The 22,077-nt window shown below is 33.3% G+C and overlaps 2 protein-coding genes across 2 annotated transcripts in view; one reads left to right on the top strand and one right to left on the bottom strand.

Moving 5' to 3' along the window:
• LOC145296885 (uncharacterized) overlaps positions 1 to 4,252 on the top strand; it is an 87,608-nt gene extending 83,356 nt beyond the window's left edge. Inside the window, exon 4 of the mRNA XM_080143031.1 lies at positions 4,017 to 4,252. The gene's annotated coding sequence lies outside the window, so the exon portion shown is untranslated. The remainder of the gene's footprint in view (positions 1 to 4,016) is intronic.
• Positions 4,253 to 10,316: 6,064 nt separating this feature from the next.
• The window catches only part of LOC145296884 (uncharacterized), a 175,686-nt gene continuing 163,925 nt past the window's right edge, over positions 10,317 to 22,077 (bottom strand). The window contains exons 18-19 of the mRNA XM_080143030.1: positions 15,801 to 15,849; positions 10,317 to 11,459 (exon numbers count right to left, since the gene is read on the bottom strand). Coding sequence (XP_079999156.1) covers positions 10,728 to 11,459; positions 15,801 to 15,849 — 781 coding nt within the window. The 3' untranslated portion in view covers positions 10,317 to 10,727. The remainder of the gene's footprint in view (positions 11,460 to 15,800; positions 15,850 to 22,077) is intronic.

The raw sequence follows: 22,077 nt of genomic DNA, 5'->3' as shown, positions 1-22,077 counted from the left end.
TTATCTAAGCTAGCAAGGATGCCTGACATAGCCCGGTCATAAAATACGGTTAAATATGATGCTTTTATTTATTCAGATTTCATATATACAGTATAACTCCTATAATTTGAACATCTGCTTCGTTCAAATTAAAGGATGCTGTTCAAGTTTCATGATAAAAAAAAAAAATGTGCTGCAGTTAACTTTTATTTTCTACGAATTAAGAAATAATAAATGAAATTCATTGCTGTATGATACTTCAAGTATATATTAAGTTGAGTTTACGATATATTGCAAGTAAGAATTGGTAAATATTATTACCAGGAAGAAAAACATTGAAAATAAATTAAATCTACTCTTACTTGTTAGGTATTTATTACCTAAGTTATCATCTATAGAAATCATACATTTATGTAAAATACAGTTTTTTTAGTTATTCATTGAATGAGTCTCATTGCAGTTTCTATTTTCATCGATTGAGCTCTTGGGCGCTGCCATTGTATTTCGTAAGCGATCACGAAAATCTACAATTTCTTAGTTCTGTAGCTTCTTTATGATTATATCTCTTCGGAGTGACATTGCTTGAAAAACATAGGTGTCACTAAAGTAAAGACTTTTTTTTCCAGAAATTTTATAACCGTCTCTATAGACTTTTCTGCATCAATCCATGATATTGCTTCATCAGAGTGTTCTTGGTTATTTACATTAGGGTCAAGAGAAGAGGAGCTGTCGCTATTTTCATCACCATTACTGCCTTCAGGATATTGATCAGTAGTTTCCTCATCTTGTTGCACCCACATTTCAACATTTGCATTAAGTGATTTAAGAACAGCGTGGTTGATCGGTAATCGTTTAGTTTCAAGAATTTTTTCTAGAACAGATGTATTCTCTGATTCTTTCAGTTCAGAAGCCTTCGGCGCTGGGCATAATTTACCCCATGCTTTTGTTAATGTGCTTGCTTGAACTTGATTCCATGCACTTAGAGAGAAAATATGGCATCTTTGATAGTAAAATGGCGCTGAAAATCGCTTATACTCACGATACTATTTATCATATTCATCATGAAATCATTTCTGTAGAAACATTTTAAATTCCAAATAATCCCTTGATCCATAGGTTGGATGAGAGAAGTCACATTAGGTGGTAAGTAGCACACAAAAATATTCCCGCAAGATGACACTAGTTCTGACTCAGGAGGATGTGCTCTACAGTTGTCCAACAGAAGCAAGCACTTTGAATCAGGTTTATCTAATTCAAGAAAACGCCTCTGGACAACTGGCACAAATTCTTGCAAAAAACATTTTTTAAACAACTGTTGATTCATCCATCCATTCATCCATTTCGTGAAGAATAAGAGGATACTGGCAAAAGGGAAACTCCCTTCAATGCTTGGGGACCCTTTGATTTGCCGATGACAAGAAGCTTAAGTTTATGAGTTCCAGAAGCATTAGCACATACCATCACTGTTAGTCTTTCTTTATTTAATTTGAATCCTTTTATTTTCTGCTCCTCGGATTCGGCTAATGTTTTTGTAGGTAAGCACTTCCAATTTACGCCACTTTCATCAGCGTTGTAAACATCCTCTGGTGTTAAACCATAATCGGCAATTATTGTCTTGAATTTGTCTCAATAATTTGATGCTGCGTGTGTATCAGCAGACCGTTGTTCGCCTGACATTGTTAATTGTCTTATACCATGTCTACTCTTAAAGCTCCTAAGCCAACCTTCACTGAATTTCATATCTTCTGCGATATTCAACTCTTCCTTAAGAGATTTTGCTTTAGCAATTAACATGGGCCCAGATATTGCTACACCTTCATTCCGTTTTGCTACAAACCACTCATGCAATATTCGATCGAATTCAACTTGATTTGGTCTGTGAAGAGTCCTTCTTTTGTACATGTCTTTTATTTGAAGAGAAAGGAGCAGCCTTCAATATTTCCTTCTTTTTCTTTTTAATGTAAAACAGTGTATTTCTTCCAATCTTATAATCTCTCAATATAACGCTCTTTTCAACTCCAGCATCTAATTTTTTTATAATTTGATGTTTTTCGAGTAAAGTCAGTGTCACTTGTTTTCTTTTAGAGTTGCAAGCCATTGTGATGGGTTGTTTTACACTATTTAAAATATAGCAATCTGAAAAAAAAAAAAATTTACAGTTAGTGTAAATTAATTATTAATAGCTAATCTACATTAATTATATAGTACCAATATTAACATTTCTGCGCTATATCTGACTAAACCATGTAAACAGTTTTACTGCAACTCCGCATCAAATATGCTAATACAATTTCAATGATGAGACAGTTCAAGCTTAGAGAAAGTCCAGGTTTAGGAGAAGTCCAAATGAGAGGAAGTCCAACTTTAGAGGAAGTTCAAATTAAAGAAGTTTTACTTTATTAATATAGTCAATTTTCTATTTATTCTTATATATTAAAAAGTTGTGATTTCAAAACTAAAAAAAATATATCTATATGACTTGTGTGCATCAGCTTGAACCAAAACTTAAGAAAAATAAAAGTATTATATATATATATATATATATATATATATATATATATATATAACTTGAGTTCCTTCAGCTATAATCAAAACTGAAACCAAAACTTATGAAGAATTCTTGGTAAAATTATTTATTACAAGAAACGGAAGTACATAACAATTGAACGACAGTCACTTGAAAGAAAAAAAGATGTAAGCATGACACAAAATAACACACATGCTATCATTAATTTATAGATTTGTTTTTGCAAAATATCTTTACTAGCAAAGAGTTTAAAGATTCTATTGGATATATTGTTAATAAGCATTCTTTTTATTTGTTTGGAGTAGTTAGATAGTTTATAGATATATAATGTTTTCTGGTTTTGCTTATGCTAAGGTTTATATGTATTGTCATTTAAGTTAAGGATAGCATCTAGAAAGTTATTTTTTTTTGTCATTTCTATTGATAGAGATTTTTTATTCTAGCTTATTGAATAATCTACACAGTTTATCCCAAATTAAGGGTTCTACATATATATCTAGTAATGAACAATGCATCATCTCTATAACTATTTCTTTCACTAAATCTGTAACTTGAGCTGAGACTGCTGAACCCATAATAATATCAAAATTTCTATCTCTATGCTTACAGGTCCATAGTTTTCCATCTTATGTTATTAAATTCCTCCAAGTTTGTAATGCCTGTGTCCTAGTATCATGGCATATTTATTGTGGTATCTTTTAAGAAAAATATTTTTAGTATCACACTATTGAATTATCTAATATAGGATTTATAGAATATGTTATTTATTTATGTCATTAATATCACAAGTAGTTTAATTATGTATTAACATATATGCTTATATATATATATATATAATGATTGTAATGCTGTGGTTTCCAAGAGCGTTCCAAAAGTAATGCTCCTATATTTTATTCCGCCCGAATAGATTAGAGAGCATTGGAAATTGCATTACTATGATGACTGAACTTATGCATTTATGATCTGAAAGTTTCATGTCTCTGTTGAAGATATTGACGGTGTTAGAGTCTAAGAAACAATCCCTGTCATGGACATGTGTCAGAAGCAAAGATGCGTCATTGAATTTTTTGCAATAGTGCATTGAGAAGGGTGGTGACTATGTAGAAAAATAAATTCCGTAGCACAAAAGGTCGCTCATTTTAATGGTACCATTCTCGTCTTTGTAGCTTTTCAACTTTTTTTTTTTTTTTTTGTTAAAAAATAGGAGGCTTTACTTTTGGAACTACTCTAGTTCAATGAAACTGTAGTGTTTATAAAATCGTGCTCAATAACAAGTGTGTTTTTTCTCCCACAAGTTGTTTCAGGTAGTGTTCATATATAGACGGTGTGCACATAGTTCAGAATTACTATGCACCATATTTTGTTGTGGTAACAGTTTATTAATGCAAGAGATACTGCTGATAATTTGTGCCGTTTCTTTTTATATGAGAAAGAGTCTATTGAATTGTTCTGAAGTTTAATAGTTTTTTTTTTTTTTTTTTTTTTTTTTTGTCACTTTTTCTCTTTCCAGGTTCCCAAGTGAAGGGAAAACATTCCCAGGTGCTAAAAGATGTGACTTTTCAGGGGCCGCTTCCGTCTTCCGAGGCGATTAATTTCCAAACATTTTGTTTCTATCCATTTCGCTCAAATATTTCCTATGAGACATTGTCTTTGATCTCTCATCGTTTATTTTTTTCTCTTTGAGAAAATTAAAATTTGTATTGAACATCTGTTTAATTATAATAAAGATTTTGTTTTTGATATGAACCACTTTCTTGATTACAGTAATTTGTATCAAAACTTTAAAGGAAAAATTTTACTATATATACTTACATATATAATTTTCAATTTGTCTTTACATGAGCAGTAATTTGTTGCTACACAGTCATGAGCATGTTTCGGTCTTCTAGTATTTAGTAACGTTGTTGCCTGAAGAGGTTTCTAGTTACTAAATACTAGAAGATCGAAACATGCTCATGACTGTGTAGCGACAAATTCAAAATGTAACTTGCTCTAATTCCGTATTGAGCGCACTTGTATTAACCTCATTATATTTCACTGAAATATGTCGAAGAGTTTTGTTCAGTCAGATTATCATTCCCCGCACGTTTGTCATCAGAGTTGTATCGCTGAGGAGCAGATTTTTAAACAAGAAAAAACGAATAGCAATTCGACGGTTATTTTTTTATTATATGAAAAAAATAATTATTAGAATACATGTAACAATACTGAGTCGGAAAAAAAAAATCTATGATTGTACTTTCTATTGGTTTTTTTTTGGGGGGATTGGCTTTTTGGTTCCTAATTTCTGGATGACTTTATTTCCTTTCTTTTTCCTCTCTCTCTCTCTCTCTTTTCCAAATTAGAGAGAATTTTAAATAACTTTTCTTTCGCTTTCGTTCTCAAAGAGAGATGTCTGTGTTTCCAGACTCTAGAAAATACTTTTCAACAATCTTGTCCACTGACCTCGGCAACCCCTGCTACAAACAATCTCGGCACACTTGTTATTCGAATATTTCCATTCCTATTATTATTTTATTGGAATTCTTTGAGATGAGTAATTTGTGTATTTATTTATTTGTGTATTTATTTATTTGTGTATTTATTTGTTTGTGTATTTATTTGTTTGTTTATTTATTTGTTTGTTTATTTATTTGTTTGTTTATTTGTTTGTTTATTTATTTGTTTGTTTATTTGTTTGTTTATTTGTTTGTTTGTTTGTTTGTTTATTTGTTTATTTATTTATTTGTTTGTTTATTTGTTTATTTATTTGTTTGTTTATTTATTTATTTGTTTATTTATTTGCGGATTGTTATGCTCACCTTCATAGTTGCTGTTTCACCATATTTTGGCCAACTCATCCTCTGGCCTTCTTCCGGTGATTAACTGCGACGGGATAGAAATGTTGAATCTTGTGACTGTTTCCCCAGTAATTACTGCCTTCCATAGTTGTTGTTTTCTCACCACGTTTTGTTCAACTAATCCTCTGGCCTACTTTGGGTAGGATTGAAACCGCTATCTTCAGACAATGCTCACCTGAACAACAACTATGAACATTTACATTGACTGCATTACCAGCCTCGTTTTCATAAAAAAATGGACCGATAATGCCATACCGTTAATTTCTGAGCATGAAGGGACTTCCATGAAGCAAACAAGGGGTTTCCTCCGCCTAATACCTTATGCTCACCTGTCCACTGCTCCATGATAACTGATGTTTGAAGGTAAGGTTTACCCTCCCACCACTTCCATTGCTTCTTTATTTTCAAAAATGGTAAAGAATGTAGATACCGTTTATGTATAGTAAAGTTGGTAAAATCTGTTTTTTCAAAAACTAATTTTTTAAATCTTCCCAATTCATTGGCAGACCCTGTGTGTATATATATATATATATATATATATATATATATATATATATATATATATATATATACACACACACAGGCTCTGCCAATGAATTGGGAAGATTTAAAAAATTAGTTTATATATGTATATATATATATATATATGTTATTTTTTTACTATAATAATTAAATACATTCAGACACTAGTGTTTCATCCTTTCGGGAATCTTCAGTGCAGGGTGTCACGATTAACAGCAGTCTAACGATTTGAACTCAGCAGCATGAGCCATCTCTGGCTCGATTAGTAAAGACCGTATCCATTCGGCTACCATTGACCGCGTGAAATAACGTTGAATTTAAACATTTTAATTTTAAATGTTCTTTAGGTCAGACAGTGATCTAATCGTTATACGATGATCTATGCATTAGAGCTAAATTGACCGACTTTAATTCAACTGAAAGTGTTCAACGATAAGAAACAAATTTCTTAAAGGGGCTGTCATACTTATATTTTTACTCTAATAATTAAATAAGCAAAATACTTGTGCTATATATAGCACATGTATTTTGCTTATTTAGCAGTTAGTTTGACGATTAGCCTACTGTGATAGCAAGTGTTACCGCACTCGACAACATCGACGACCTCAATGTTGTTGCTGTAGTAGTCTTCTCTTCTGACCATGTTGTAGTCTCTCCCATTGGTGGCTGTTGGGGCAACACACATTGGTTCACAAGTATAAAAGTTAAATAAGATAAAAAACACAAAAAACACTAACTTCAACACAGTGCAACTGATATTTGCAAAATGAGTGTGTGTGCAACACCAATAACCCTCTACACGCTAAGGTCTGCATCCGCATCTACTGTCTAGTTGATTGACAAATTTATTTCCCTGTCTCAAAGATCTTTCGATCTGGTTCAAGCCACGTACACCCAAACCTTATCTGTCATTAACTGTCCCCAGCAATTTTCTTCTCGGTCTGATCTATTCTTGCCTAGCTTTAACTCCAATCTTTCCAATTTATTTCAAGGGACATTCGAGCCGCTAACTGTTGTAAACTGAACACTGTCTTTAACCATCAAAAACTCTAGAATGTCTGTAAACTGTTCCTAACTGTTGTAAACTGTCACAAAACTCATTACCATTCCAAAAACTAACTCTGTATATATTGACCCCTTATAGTCCAGTCCTTTTGTCCTAAATCACTGCCTCACCTTGATTAACAATCTTGTTTTAGCTTTTCTTTGTGTATCTTGGTGAACAACTTCCTATACCTTTGTTCTGCTGATAAACTTATTTCCTCTTTTTTTGTTATTTTTCCTGTTTTTTTTTTAAAACTTCCTAACACTTTTGGGGACAGGGGGCACTAATAGTATCACACTCGATTTCCGGTATAGGATTGCTATTTGTTGCAATAATCAGTATTTGCCAAATTCATTGAAGACCTGTGACCTTGGTCCATTTGTTGAATTAAAGTCAATTAAAGGTAGGATTAATTTTTGGCTTCTATAGGTCACATTCGTGGGTCTAGTTTTGTTTATCATGCTTTTTGATTTTAGTTAAGCCATGTATTTGTCTGTTTAATAGAATCTGAATACATCCATGATAAGAACCAATGGTTATAGTCAGCTAATGTACTTCCTAACTTCCAGCATGGCTGCTACCAGAAGCGGTGATAAGGTAAATCAGTTTCTTCACTTTTATTCAGTATTTCTATTTTGAAGCGATTTATTGAAAATAAAATAACATTATTGAAAAGTATATAATAAAAATTAACAAAATTATACAAATAAAAATAACACAATTAGTTTTTTTGATAGTCATCTGCAAGAATTCCTGTGGCAGTGGAGAATGAAAACCAACGATTTTGGAAATATTGGATACGTTTTTTTATAATGTTTGAAATTTTGTCATTTGGATTTCAATAATTTAATTTTTATACTTTCATAAACATATATTTATTACATAAATTCAAAGAAAAAAAAACTTTTAGTTTTATTTCATAAACACGTATTTCTTATAAAATTTCAAATAAAAGAAAAGTTGCTATTTTTAATGTTATTAAAATCATACAAATAAAAACTAATTGTATTATTTTTATCTGTATGATTTTGTTGATTTTTATTGCATATTTTTTTCAAGAATGCCTTTTTCTTATATTTTATTTCAATAAATCGCTTCACAATAGAAAATATTGAAAAACAATAAAAGTGAAGGGACTGATTTGCCTTTTCACTGCTTCAGGTAGCTCTATGACAGAAGTTAGGAAGTACGTTAGCTAACTAAAACTAAACAATCAATCAAGTACCAGAATCACTATATAAAATATTATATATATATATATATATATATATATATACTAGCAAAAGTACCTGTCGTTGACCGGGTTCAAAAACAGCCTACATAAAATTGAATCTGATTTATGAAAGTATGATAGGTTATGAAAAGGAAGGGTTGTAAAGAGAAAGCTTCGAATTTGGGGGTATCAAAACCAAAGCAAAATATGATGAAAGTAAAAATAAAATAGATAAACCCCATAATTTATTATACCATATCTGTTCACCCTGAAACACTTATCACAATATTTTGTGGATCTATATTAAAAAAAACCTTGTTAAACTTTGTGACATATTTCCATTCTATGGAGGTCAGGCGCGAACGAACACCCCATAATTTTATTATCTTCAAACTGAAACATAATTATCAAAGTATACTTACAGATAGATATGAAAAGTCTTTATTAAAGTTTATGCCTATTTCCATTCTATGGAGGCCAGGCGTGAACGCAGACAGCACAATTTTATTATACCATCCCTATATACGTGATCAGTTTTCTATAATAGTCAACCATATAGGAGCCTATTCATGACCAGACACACACACAGACGTTCAGTTTTATTATATATATGGAGTTAAGCAATGTTGAGCCTGGTTATCAAATGGATAACGATTCGGGAATACCAGGTACTGTATGCAGGACAACGTCAACATTCTGATGGATGTTGCTAATTTTTGTGTGGGACAATTACGTTTAATATTCACAATTGGATAATCGTCTTTTTTCTATGATAGTTATTTCCTTTGCCATTTCTTTTTGGATCATTTTTCTATTACAAGAATCACTTTACATTCAAAAGTTAACGTATTCAGACTATTTAAAAAAAAAAAAGTTTATACAAGAAAATTGTCTGAAGCATTGCCATGAAGTGGTGGTCATCTTTTGTCTGGGTTAACACTATTTTTTTTTTTTTTTTTTTTTTTTTTAACTTGAAATTTTTTACAATTCAAGACTTTCCTGATTGGATTGATGTTGCTAATTTTTGTGTGGGACAATTACATTTTAATATTCACAATTTGATAATTGTCTTTTCTTTACAATAGTTTTTTCTTTTGCCATTTCTTTTTTGTTACAAACTTATATTTAAATTTCAACAGATATATCTTTTTCCCAATAAGAATATAAACTTGCGTTCATAGTTTTAAAATTAAACTATCGACTATATGACGTCACTAAAATTTCCTTCTCTTTAACAGCGCTAGCCCCCCTTCCTTTTTGATTTTCCAACATCAATTTTCCGTTTCTCTTAAATAGAACTGCGTCACACTGTGCACGTGAAACTTTTTCAAATATTTTGTACTGGTATATTTTTTGGTTTCTTAATCTCATTCATCCAGAGGAAGTCTCGAAATAAAGACGAAACGTTGGTGAACACATAATACGGTTTGTTCCTTTTTTATTTTATATATATATATATATATATATATATATATATATATATCCTTATTTACTCAAATAAATTCAGTTACCTAAAATTGAGATCATTAGATTTAAAATAGACACAATTAATCATTTGATATTTTAAAATTACATATAATATTTTTTAACCATATTTAAAAAAATTTTTGACAATCCGGCATATTAACTGATTCTTAGGAGCGTAGGATAAAACACAAATAGACGGTGATAGTCTGATTCTCGTCTCGGTTCGTAACAGTTTCGATTTATTGTTTTTAAGGCGCTTCTACACTATTGGGACGAAATTTCGGAAATCATAATAATGAATTTCACATGTAAAAAAATCCTTCCCTTCACGACAAGATAACGATATACGCATGCGTCAATGTCGTCGTCGATTGAATCCATTTAAATATTGTGTTAGTTAATATTTAATGAGTTTAAATATTATAAAAACTGACCCATTATCAGCCACCCTTTCTTAGCTCAGTTGGTTAAAGAGCAGCGTCATTATCTAAAGGTTGTGAGTTCGAATCGTGATGTAGAATCTTTTTTTTTTTTTTTTTTTTTTTCCCCCGATTTTTTTCACAACTTTTAACATTGTCCACTTCACCTTAACACACACACCTTGATTTTTTTGATTATTGAAACAGTTCATTCTTTCTTTTTCCATCACGTATGCTGTTTTTTCAGATTTTCTAAACAAGTTTATCATCGTTTTTTTTTTTTAATTGGTTTTGAACCGCACTGTTTTTGTTCAATTTTTTTTTTTTTTTTTTTTTTTTAATATTCAAACAACCCATTTTCTTTTCATTTACCTCTACCCAACACACACACCTACAAACACCCGGGCAGCCCCGCTGTTTTTGTTTTTTATTTTAAATTTCGTTTTGATTTACCCCCTCCCCAACACACACACACACACACCTCCAAACACCCGGGCAGCGCCGGGTACCCCCACTAGTAGATAAATAAATACTGCTAGGCTTGCAATTTAATATTTGCAAATTGCATACTTTTCTTTCCTCTTCAATAGTTATTTCTTTTGCCATCCGTTTTGAGGTCAATTTTCTATTACAAGAAAATGGTTCTACACTCAAGTTAAGATATAAAGCCATTAGAATCTAAAACTAACTCAAATCTAAATGAGCACGGCTCAAATCAACTGGTGTCATATTTTTTTTTAAGAAGGTCACCAATCTCAGGATCAACCTGGATCGTACTGCATGAATTTCTGCCATTCTGAACATAGACATGAGACTGTAAATCAGTCTGATTTGAATCGAATGACTCGGTACTATTTTTTATGTAACCATTTGAATCTAAATTGATCAGCTCTAAACCGGACGAGGTTAAGTTGTTCTGGACATAACCACGTGTCTTTGAGTCAGTTTGGCTCAAATCCGATAAAGCAATAGGATTGCATGTAAGAGAACTTGAAACTGAACTCAACTGACTTGTGTTTGATAAATCGTGACATAGATAATGTTCAGAATCTACGTCCGAATCTTTTAAATCCATCGAATTATTTGCTTCTGATTCCAAATCAGTCAATTCCGATTCAAACAATAAACTGATTGGATCAATTCCTTGGAAATCACAATCAAAATATTTGGTATCTACATCAATATAACTGTTCATATCCAACTTAGTCAGAGATAATTTTTTCCAAAGATTCCGTTTGTTTTTCGCGTGATTTGTGGATAACTTATTCCGACAAAAATCTATCGTTGGCGTACATGCTTTTGAATCGGCATAATTTTTAAGTATTGTGATTTCCGTATTTTTTTCCTCGTTTTCCCCATCTGTGCTACATAAATATATGCTTTTAGAATCCATCAAGTTTGTTTGAAATTCCGAATCAACTTCCATGTAATAGGGTGGATCTTTTACCTACAATCAAAAAAGAGAAAGCGTGAGTATGGACTTTAAAAAAATTCGAAGTAATCACTCCTGTTTATTTTTTTTTATTTTTAAGTCCAGCCAGCAAATGAAGCCGGAATAATCAAACCAAATTGAAACAAAGCAGGTTCCTTGTTATTTACAAATGATACCTAATACTTCAAAGTAATTACGGTCCTGGATATGACCTTAAACTATATCCGATGGTGAGGCCCCAGCTTGCAGGCTTTGGGGAGTGTGGAGCCACCCTTTAATTGCCGTTGCTCCCAGGTCCACTCTGACCTGGAGTAGTAGTACCTGTTAGGCTCCCAACTATGGGTTTCTGGGTTTAATAGAAACCGACTTGAAAAAAACAAAAATATTCTATTAAAAAATTGTTCTTCAAAATCACTTGGATTCGGCATTAAATAACCTGAAAAGGGTTGATATGCCGTAAAACAAAAGCAACCAACCAATCAATCAAGGTAATTACTGAAGCGTGAGTATGGACTTTAAAAAAATTGGAAGTAATCACTCCTGTTTATTTTTTTTTTATTTTTAAGTCAAGCCAGCAAATCAAGCCGAAATAATCAAGCCAAATTGAAACAAAGCAGGTTCCTTGTTATTTACAAATGATACTAATACTTCAAGGTACTTACTGCTTGATGTGATATCTCTTGATCAACATATAGCAACATGAACATATTTTTCCACTAAAAATCACACATGCATATCTAAATAGAAAATTTACTTACACACAAAAATAAATAAAAACTTATCTTTTATAAACATTACTAGCGGGGGATACCTGGCATTGCCCGGGTGTTTCGAGGTGTGTGTGCACTTAAATAAAAAAGAAACCGGGGGGGGGGGGAGTTAAAAAGTTTTGGTAAGTTGGTAAGCCCTGAGGCGAAGTTTGAAAATAAAACGTGAAAAAAAACATGAACCGTTCGGCCAGCCAGAATGAGTTACTGAAAGATGTTTGAATTTATTTAAGTAAGAACAAAACTGACAGGTGCCCGCACGAAAGTCGTAGAGTTAAGATTTTGTGCGAGCGTGACGACGACGTAAGCAATAGCTGTTTCTGCGTGAACGTTTTTAATGAGGTCAATGACCAGGTTTGTTTGTTATAAGCGAAGTAAAAAAAGAAAACAGAAAAACGAACGTTAAAACTTATCTGAAAAATAAAGCGGGGGAGAGGGGGGGTAATCAGAACATCGAGAAAAAAACACAAAAAAAATAACGTAAGGCAAACGAACGATGTTAAATGTAAAAATCGAAAAAAGAAAACAGAAAAACGAACGTTAAAACCAAAAAAAACATGTGAAAAATGGGTTAAATAAGCCTGTTTCGATATTAAAATTTAAAAAATCGGTGGGTATCTGGGTGTTTTTGGGTGTGTGGTCAGGGGTGGGGGTGTTAATGAAAACCTAAGAATAAGTGAAGTAAAAAAAAAACAAAAAAAAACAGAAAAACGAACGTTACGTGAAAACTGGCTTAAATAACACTGGTTCAATATTTAAATTTAAAAAATTGAAAAAAAAAAAAAGACATCTCACACCACGATTTGAACCAAAAACATTTAGATAACGACCCAACGCACTAACCAACGGAGCTAACATGACATACATGAAATTTAGTCAGTTCAACTATTTAAAGTAAATAAGGTCATGACGTCATCTGACGCATGCGTAGAACCGGTCGTCGTCACGAGAGGATGGATTTTGTTGACCCCCCCCACCTGTCGAAAATTGTCGATTTCGGGGTGAAAAAATTAACGTTTTTGACCAATTTTTCAATATTTTTCGGGCGAAGGATGGAGCTTCAATATGATACCGAGTTTGTGAATTTTTGTTCTGTCTGTCGAAAGTTTTTAGCAGACACACAAACACACATACATATATGCATACATTTTCGCTTTTATATATATAGATAGATGAAAAAAAACAAAATTCCTACAAATTTGTGTTTCCAACTTAACGAGAACTTTATTAAATTCATTTGGAAACAAACAAACCAACTTTATTCATTTGGAAACAAACAAACCAACTTTATTCATTTGGAAACAAACAAACAAACCAACTTTATTCATTTGGAAACAAACAAACAAACCAACTTTATTCATTTGGAAACAAACAAACATATTTGTCATTGTCTTTCCAATTACAAATAATACTTCAGTCAGTTGCTGCTTGAATATATACTTAATTATCTCCCTTAGTGTTAAACACAGACACAAATAAACACATTGATATTGAAACAGTGACATGACATAAATAAAAAATAAAATGTGAATTTTAAAACAGGAACCCACCATCTACAAACCACATCTTAAAAAAAATATATATTATTTGGGTATTTAGTTCTCTCTACACTGCAAGAACTGTGACACCAGGTTCGGAAAGTGAGATTGAGAAGTCAGCACCTCCCGGGGAGGGGTACTCTGACCTGCAAAAAGTGTCTGGGCAACCCCGACGGCATTCCCCAGTAAGAGCGCCCCAGGCGATTAGCAATAAACTCTTTCTCAAAAAGTATTCAAGTTCGATAATTCTGGGTGATTATATCGAAAAAAGATCAGTTTGAAGTCATAAAACTTTGAAATCTTCGAAAAATTGGTGCACAAAGAAGAACTAGCTTATGCGGGAGGAATTGGTGCTTTGCAAAGAAAGGAATGTCATCAGTGATCTCTAATAGACAGAGAAAGAATACTCTTCCCATTACTGCACATCAAGCAGTTAATAAAGCAGTTCACCAAGGCTCTGGAAAAGTATGGTGACTGTTTCATTTACTTGTGCCAGGCTTTTCCAGAATTGACTATGATATCTTTGACAGTCCTCAGATCCAGCAAATCATTAGAGATCCAGAGTTTGAAGACTAAATGAAGTGGAACTGGAAGCGTGGAAGACATCTGTTCTGGCAGTGAAGAACTTTCTTGGCAACAAGAAGGCCAGAAACTATGCAGAACTTGTCAACAACATCAGCTGACTGCTTGTTCATAAACCTGGTCTGCAACATAAGCGTCAAGATGCACTATTTTCACATATGGACCGGTTTACTGATAACCTGGATTTAATGAGTGATGAGCAAGGGGAGAGATTCCATCAAGACCTGAAAGAGATGGAGACCAGGTATCAGGGTTGCTAGGATGCAGTCATAATAGCTGACTGCTGTTAGAACCTGAAGAGAGACCTCCTTGACACTGAGCATTCCAGAAAGTCCTGAAGTTTGAACAATAGTGAAGCAACATACAATTTATTTTTACCAATGCCAACCATTCAGTTTACATTAATCGATGTTCCTATCAGGTAATCAATATATCTTGTTTGCAAACATTTTTTCTCTTAAAAACATATTTAGGAAGATATATGTTAACAGAAATCAGTTGATAATGTCACAAAAATGTAATCAATTTTGTACCCATGATCTGATTTTTTTTTTCAAATCAACTTAGCACAAAAACCTGACCTGATGGCAACAAGCCAATGCTATTTTCTGATTCAGCAATGCAAAAATACCTTGAATCAGTTATAGAAATCTTGATAACATTCAAAAAGTAAAACATTGTTGGCCAGTGTAATCAACATACATTTGAATTTTTAGTCAAGTCAATCTCTTATTGCAATTTATTATTTCCTTTCAGAGAGAGTTAAGTAACAAGGAAGATAATCAAAACATTGTTTATCATAAAAAAGTGGTTACTGCAACAATGATTATAAAAACACTTTCCTCGCCTAAAAGACAAAGCTACTTGTCATATTCTTTGTTTAATGTTAATGTGGACGTGTAAACGTTCGTTTCGTCCGAACAGAATAATTTAATAGATCCCTATTATTGATGAATGTTTATCAAAGAGATTTTAGGGAGCTATGATTCATTTCTTTTTGCATTCAATCTCCGGTTTTCCACACATACTAGTGGGTGTGGGTATATATATATTAGACTTAGATTTTAATATTTGGATTCTTCAAACTACTGTTCACATTTTGAGTATTATTTTCGTAACATTTTGAGCGATATAATCTCCGACCTTCTTCAGGTGTACCTTGTCAAACTTGAGAATCTTTCTGCCAAACTCTGGAATCTGCGCAAAATTTCCAATTGAACCATTTATTTAATCCACAAGAGGAGCATGCTCTTCTTCTGTCAACTATGATTGGGTAGAAAACTTAAGACATCTTCAATTGCTTTCTGAGTATCGCCAACACTGAGGATTGAACCTTTAATCTTCAGAAGAGTGTCACTTGCAACTGAATTTATTTTATCTGTTACATCAAGATGGGAGCAGTAGTCCAAATAATCTAAATAATGCATCAATCGTCATCACGAAAAAAAAATCAGAAATATCAAACGTACCACATTTGGATGAATCAGGGTGAAGTCTGTTTCTTTATATTTCTTATACCTTTGAAAAAAAAAATAAATAAATAAAAAAAGATTGAATACTTTTTATGCAGTCATATAAACTAGTGATTACACGTCATCCAAAAATTAAAAATATGCTTCGCCAGTGTTTGCTCTCGCTATTTATCTAGATATATTACAAAAATAGTTATGTAAACTCATAGAATTACATTTTTTTTTTTTCATATATAAATTATGATTAACATTTTTTTTTTTTTTACTTATGCACTTATGTTACCACGCTGTTATTATTTAGAAAGCCATTCTTAACATGGGTGGGGAAGTATGTTTTGTAATTATTCTTTACTTTCACCTAACAATTTAATAAAAACAAGTGAAGCATGCATGGTCCTCCATGAGTGCACAGTAAACATAAAAAAAATGACTAAGTTCAGTATTTGCTCCCCCAACCCCCACCCTTTAGCACCAAAAGTCCACAGGGGACGTCAAATCTTGGTGAAAATTAACAAACTGTGCAGTTTTATGCCTTAACATGTGTAAATTTGAGTTCTGCACCATGCAAAAAAAGAAATGGCTAAGTTCATCATTTGTTCCCTCCCTCCCATTAGTCCCCAAGGCCTTAACATATTTAAATTTGAGTTCAGCACCATGCGAAACTGCTAAATAGACATACACAGAAAATTTTGGATAAATATGGTAAAATAGTCCCCCAAAAATTGGAATGATTTTATTAGCCTGAAAAGAGCCTCTGGGGCACACCCAAGAGTTATCGTGAAGTATAGACAAACAAAATTATATAGAAATCAGTTAGTTACAACTTTTCGGAAAGTTTTATAAAAATCCAAGGCATCAATTTTTTTTTTTTTTTAATAAGCACAAAAGTGTCAATTTTAGCCATTTTAACCCGAAAGGCACCCCTGGAGTGGGAGTGAAGAGGGGGACCGAATTTTTCCCTGGGAAATCAATTCTGTTACTTTTTTACTCATATTTAATGTTTGTGCAAAATTTCAAAAAATTCCAAGGCGTAGTTATTGAAAAAAGTACAGACAGACGAACGGATAAAAGTGAATTTACAGGTCCACCCTCCTTTTGTCGGGGAGACCAAAAAAGATATCGTAAAACTTGAATTTAACTTGAAAACGTTTTGGTCGATGTAACCTCTGATCTTTTTCAGGTGTATTGTGTCGAACTCAGAAATCTTTCTGATGTACTCTGGAATCTGCAAAAATTTCCAACGGAACCCTTTATTTAATCCACAGGGGTAGCATGCTCTTGTTCTGTCAGCCTTGATTGGGTAAAAATCTTATATAATTTATAATCGTTTTCTGAATATCAGCAAAAAAAAAAAAAAAAAAGCACAATAACATAAGTGCATAAGCACCTCTTTTTTTTTTTTTTTTTTAACTTAAAGGTCACCGCTCATCAAGGCTCAGAGGCCACTAAAGGATAAACGTTAATGAGTGTTAGGTAGACGGTGAGACAACACCGTGATGATCAGTAATGGTGGAAGTTGGATAAGGTTTAATTATATAAGCGGACGACTCAACAAGAACTTTTTTACATTAGACTTGAAAACGATCATGTTATAGTCATCTGGGAAGGAACCACACAGTATTGTGTTCTCACAGTTCTAGAAAAGAAACTGCTCATGTAATTTTCCTTTAGTTTTAGACATTGATAAACAGTAAGGGAAATTGTTGACAATTGTTGTAGCAAAACGAGTGTTTGTTTTTAATTCTCCAAATTCATTAAATGAAAACATTCATAACAACTATTGCAGAGTTTTTGTTATAGAGTTAAGGATAATTTTTGAAATTCATTAAGGTGCAATGGGGAAAAGGGTGGCTGGTTAATTTTAATGCATCGAAAACTAAGCTTCTCTCCTTTCATCATAAACGCTCACCCCCACCCCACTCTATTACACCCAAAATGAAATGAATGGCTCTCATCCTGGAAAAGCGTTATATTTTGGCAAGCTTTTGGGACTGACCTTCATTCCTGATCTAAAATGAAACAATGTAGACTACAATGTATTGTGATCTAAGTCCATGCAAGGAGGCAATCAATCAATTTGATTAAAAAAAATGGGCAATTTCAATGACAATAAAAGTATAGGGTCATACATTCGTTTATCATCATTCAATCCCGGGCAACATCATGCCTCCCTACTAGTCTATTTATAAAATTACTGAATGTAAATATATATTTTTACAAAGGAGTCACCACTTATAAAGGCCAGAGACCACTCAAGGATAGAGGTTAATGAGTGTACAGTAATCAAAGGGAACATATCATAGTCATCGTTAGTGGTGGAACTTGTTTACATTGGACTTGAATACAACCAAATTGTAGTCAGCTGGAAAGTAGGAGAGTGGAACAGTTCCATAGGCGTGCAGTTCTAAGAAAGAAGCTTTGCTCATGGAATCTACATTTAGGTTTAGGTACAGATAAAGAGTGGGGGAAATTATTGATAGTGGTTTCAACTAGATGAGTGCTTTTCGTAAAAGTCAGGACAGGGAGAACCCTAGATTGGAGTTCAGCCGAGCACTTGCTATGAAAATAATGATAAAGCAGGGACAGGCTCTCAATGTCTTTTCTGTGGGGAAAGAGGTTGCAAGGAAGAGAAAAGGGCATCCCCCATTAAGCTCTAAAGTCTCTTTTGAACTCTATCAAGACAGAATAAGCTGCCCAGATGTGGCAAACATACTCCATACTTGGATGTACTTGGCTCTTCTACAGGTAGAGAATTGCATCAGCAGTGAAATATCTACTGAAGCGGTAGAACAATCCCATCATTTTCTCAGCAGCCCTGGCAATGGATTTGATGTATGTGTTCCATCTCAGATCAAGCTTAGAAGTTTGTTAAAACATGCAGCTTCCCCAATTGATTTCAATTGATGCCAGACGGGGAATCAGAGCATTGATGATGAAAAGATAGAAGCTTAATCTTAGATGCATTAAAATTAACCAGCCACCTCTTTCCCCATTGCACCACATGATCAAGATCAGAGGAGAGAGAATCAGATAGAACTTTGTCGTTTATGGCCTTTGAAGTGTTGCCATAGATGGTAGTGTCATCAGCATAAATGTCTAAGGATGAGATTTGGGAGATCATTGATGCAGATCAAGAAGAGAGTTAGATCCAGGATGGACTCCTGAGAGACTCCAGTATTAATACTGTGAGCTTCTAATTTCTGTCCATCAACCACTATTCTTATGAACCTATCAGAGAGAAATGATTTAATAATTGAGAAGACATTTTCAGCTATACCGTAGCTGGAGATTTTGTGGAATAGACCTTTATACCAATCTTTGATATGTCAAGGGCAATTTCCCTAGAAAGGAAGCCGCCGTCAAGAGATTCGCTAATCCTATGAGATATAACTGTTAGCAAATCTGCTGTAGATCTAGCAGAACAGAAGCCATATTGCATGTCACTGAGGAGGTTATTTTTGCTGAGGGTGTTGACTACTTTTCTATTTAACAGATTCCAGCAACTTACTCATAAGGCACAGGAGACTAATTTGTTTGTATTGAGACGGAAATGAGCGATCACCTGAATTTTTAAATACTGGACATACTGATGAGGTTTTCAAGGGAGTTGGGAAACATTTCTCCTTAAGACAATGCTTAAACAGCTTTGTAAGTATGGGAGCTAGTTCTGGTTGAAGCTTTTTGAGCACAATAACAGGAATGCTATCAGGACCAGTTGCTTTATTGGAATCGATGTTTTTGATTAGCTTGGCAACATCACGCACAAATATTTGTAAGTCGCATAGTGTGTTTTCAGAAGAAATTCAGGGGATTAGCAGCCCTGATCGCATAGGGCAGAAGTAGCTGCAATGTTTCTTACAAAGAGTTTGGTTTTGTCCGATGCTGATGAAATTACTTCAGATCCATTGATGAAGGATAGGATAGACAGGACTTTTTTATTTGCCAAAATTGGTGGGAACCAAGCCACTGCTCAGCTAGTTTGGACTTGATAGACTGAGCATACAACTCTCTCGCATTCTTTATTACTCTTTTACAGTGGTTGCTAGCAGTTCTGAAAATGGTTTTAGTCTCAGTACATCTATTAAGTTGGAAGCAATGGAAATCGTGATTTCTGTGAGTAATGGCAGCAGCCCATTCTGGAGAGAATCACAGCTGGCTGTCAGGTTTTTACTGAAATTTTTTGAAGGGTATGAAGCAGTCTATATCTACAATTAACCATTCAGTCAAATCTGATACTATGGAGGACACATTCTTTTTAAACAGGGAATGAAGTAGTAGATCTGATATAAATGTACGAAAGCTATTTCAGTCAGCCAAACAGTATCAATATGATAGAGAGGTATATCAGAGGACTTATTATATTTTGGTCTTCTCTTAACGGAGACTTGCATACTGACCATCAGTGTCAGGCACACGGGTGGATTCGTGAACAATCTAAGTTAGGTCATAAGCAATAGAGTAATCATGACAGAACCTCCCCTCATCATCTGTCATGTTTGAGTCGGCTAACCATTCCACATTGTGAACACTGAAGTCTCCACAGACATGAACATTAGCCGAAAGATGAGCAGACAGGATGTGGTCAATTTTCTCAGATATGCTCTCAAAGATAGTAACTCTGTTGTTATGGGGGCAATAGAAGGCAAATATAAACGCAGTGGTGTATGCAAGTGCAGTCCAAAAGCATCTATAGGACAATTTAGGGTTTTCTCTATACAATATATTTTTTTCTTTTTATTACCATCATGGCAATTAAAAGATAAAAACGAAAAAAGCATTGTCTAAACATTCCTGACGAAAACTTTGGTAAAAGCCAAAAATCAGGAATTTTAAATAAATAAATATTTATTTAAAAAATTAAAAATATTGCATGTGTCTGATTTTTTAACTGTCATGTTTTTTTTTTTTTTTTTTTTTTTTTTTTTTAAAAAAACAAAAACAAAACTATTTCAGACAGCTATATTGCTTGTATTTTTAAGAATGTATATTTGTACTGTCTGTTGCTATTATCTTTTTTTTTTTTTTTTTTAAACATTTTCACCCTAAACAAGCCACAGGGCTACTATCAGAGACATAAGTTGCAGGGATACTATGTAGGGAGTTGAGCAGCAAGATGTCTATTCACATTACACTTGAATTTCTGGATGTCAGTACAGTTGGGGAAACAAGAACCCAGAAGAAAATTCTAAAGTCTAGCAGTTCTGGGAAAAAAACTATTAGAGTAGAAGGCTTTCTTACGTCTAGGGATATTTACTGTGTAGGGGTGGGATTTTGCTGCTTGTCAGGTTGGGTGGGGGTATTTATGTTGAGGTGCTACAAGGGCTTGTAGTTCGTCGGAGCATCCACCATTAAAATACTTGTAAAAGGCAGAGGGATGCAACATTTCATTGGTGGGACAGAAGTTGAAGCCTAGATGACAGTTCAGTGAACGTTAAGCCGAGGAGTTTGAAAGAAGTACTTTCAGGGAATGTATCTTTAGTTAGAGCTACTTGTGGTTGAAATTCTAATTATTGAAGAAAACAAGCTTAGTCTAGGTCATTACTAAAAATTCTTAAGGTGGTGTACATTATAAAAGTCTTCAAAAATTAAATTGAAATACATTTTTTATTATTAAGAACAAGGACCAACGTTCCACAAAAACAAAATGCAAGTTTAAAATATATTGATTGTTTACTGTAAATTACTGCTCTGTTTAAAAAAGAAGAAATATTGAGTACTAATTTCATGACAGCTATTCCTTCCCTTATATGTAGGATTCTTTGTTTTTTTTGTTTTTTTTTTTTAGGAAAAACAAACTTTAAATGGATAACTATTATTATTTTTAACTGCAAATTTTGCAACTCTCAGTTATTTTGAATTCAGCTTGGTTTGGCAATTCATTATGTGGTTTCAGCAAGATGGAGCCACATGCCACACAGCATGCGATACAATCAATTTACTTAAGAAAAAACATTTGATGAGCAAATAATTTAATGAAAATAGATTTATCAACTGGCCACCTTATTTGTGCGATTTAACTCCATTAGATTATTTTCTTTGGGTATATGTAAAGCCCCATGTCTATGCTGATAAATCAGGCACAATAGACTACCTGGAAGACAACATTTGATGCCATATATGCGCAAGCTGCAGGGGGCATATGCCCAAAATTATATTAAATCATAAATGCCAAAAATTCATCTTTGAGATAAACCACATATTTGTATGATAAAAATATTTTTCTGGGATTTATCTTAATTTAAATTTAGCTGCCTTTAAAAAAAAAAAAACCCTT

The sequence above is a fragment of the Euprymna scolopes genome, chromosome 17, assembly GCF_053919585.1.
Source record: "Euprymna scolopes isolate OS-2025 chromosome 17, ASM5391958v1, whole genome shotgun sequence".
Classification (NCBI taxonomy): Eukaryota; Metazoa; Mollusca; class Cephalopoda; order Sepiida; family Sepiolidae; genus Euprymna; species Euprymna scolopes.
The sequence above is the reverse complement of the archived record's forward strand: the minus strand, read 5'-3'. Positions and strand labels throughout refer to the sequence as shown.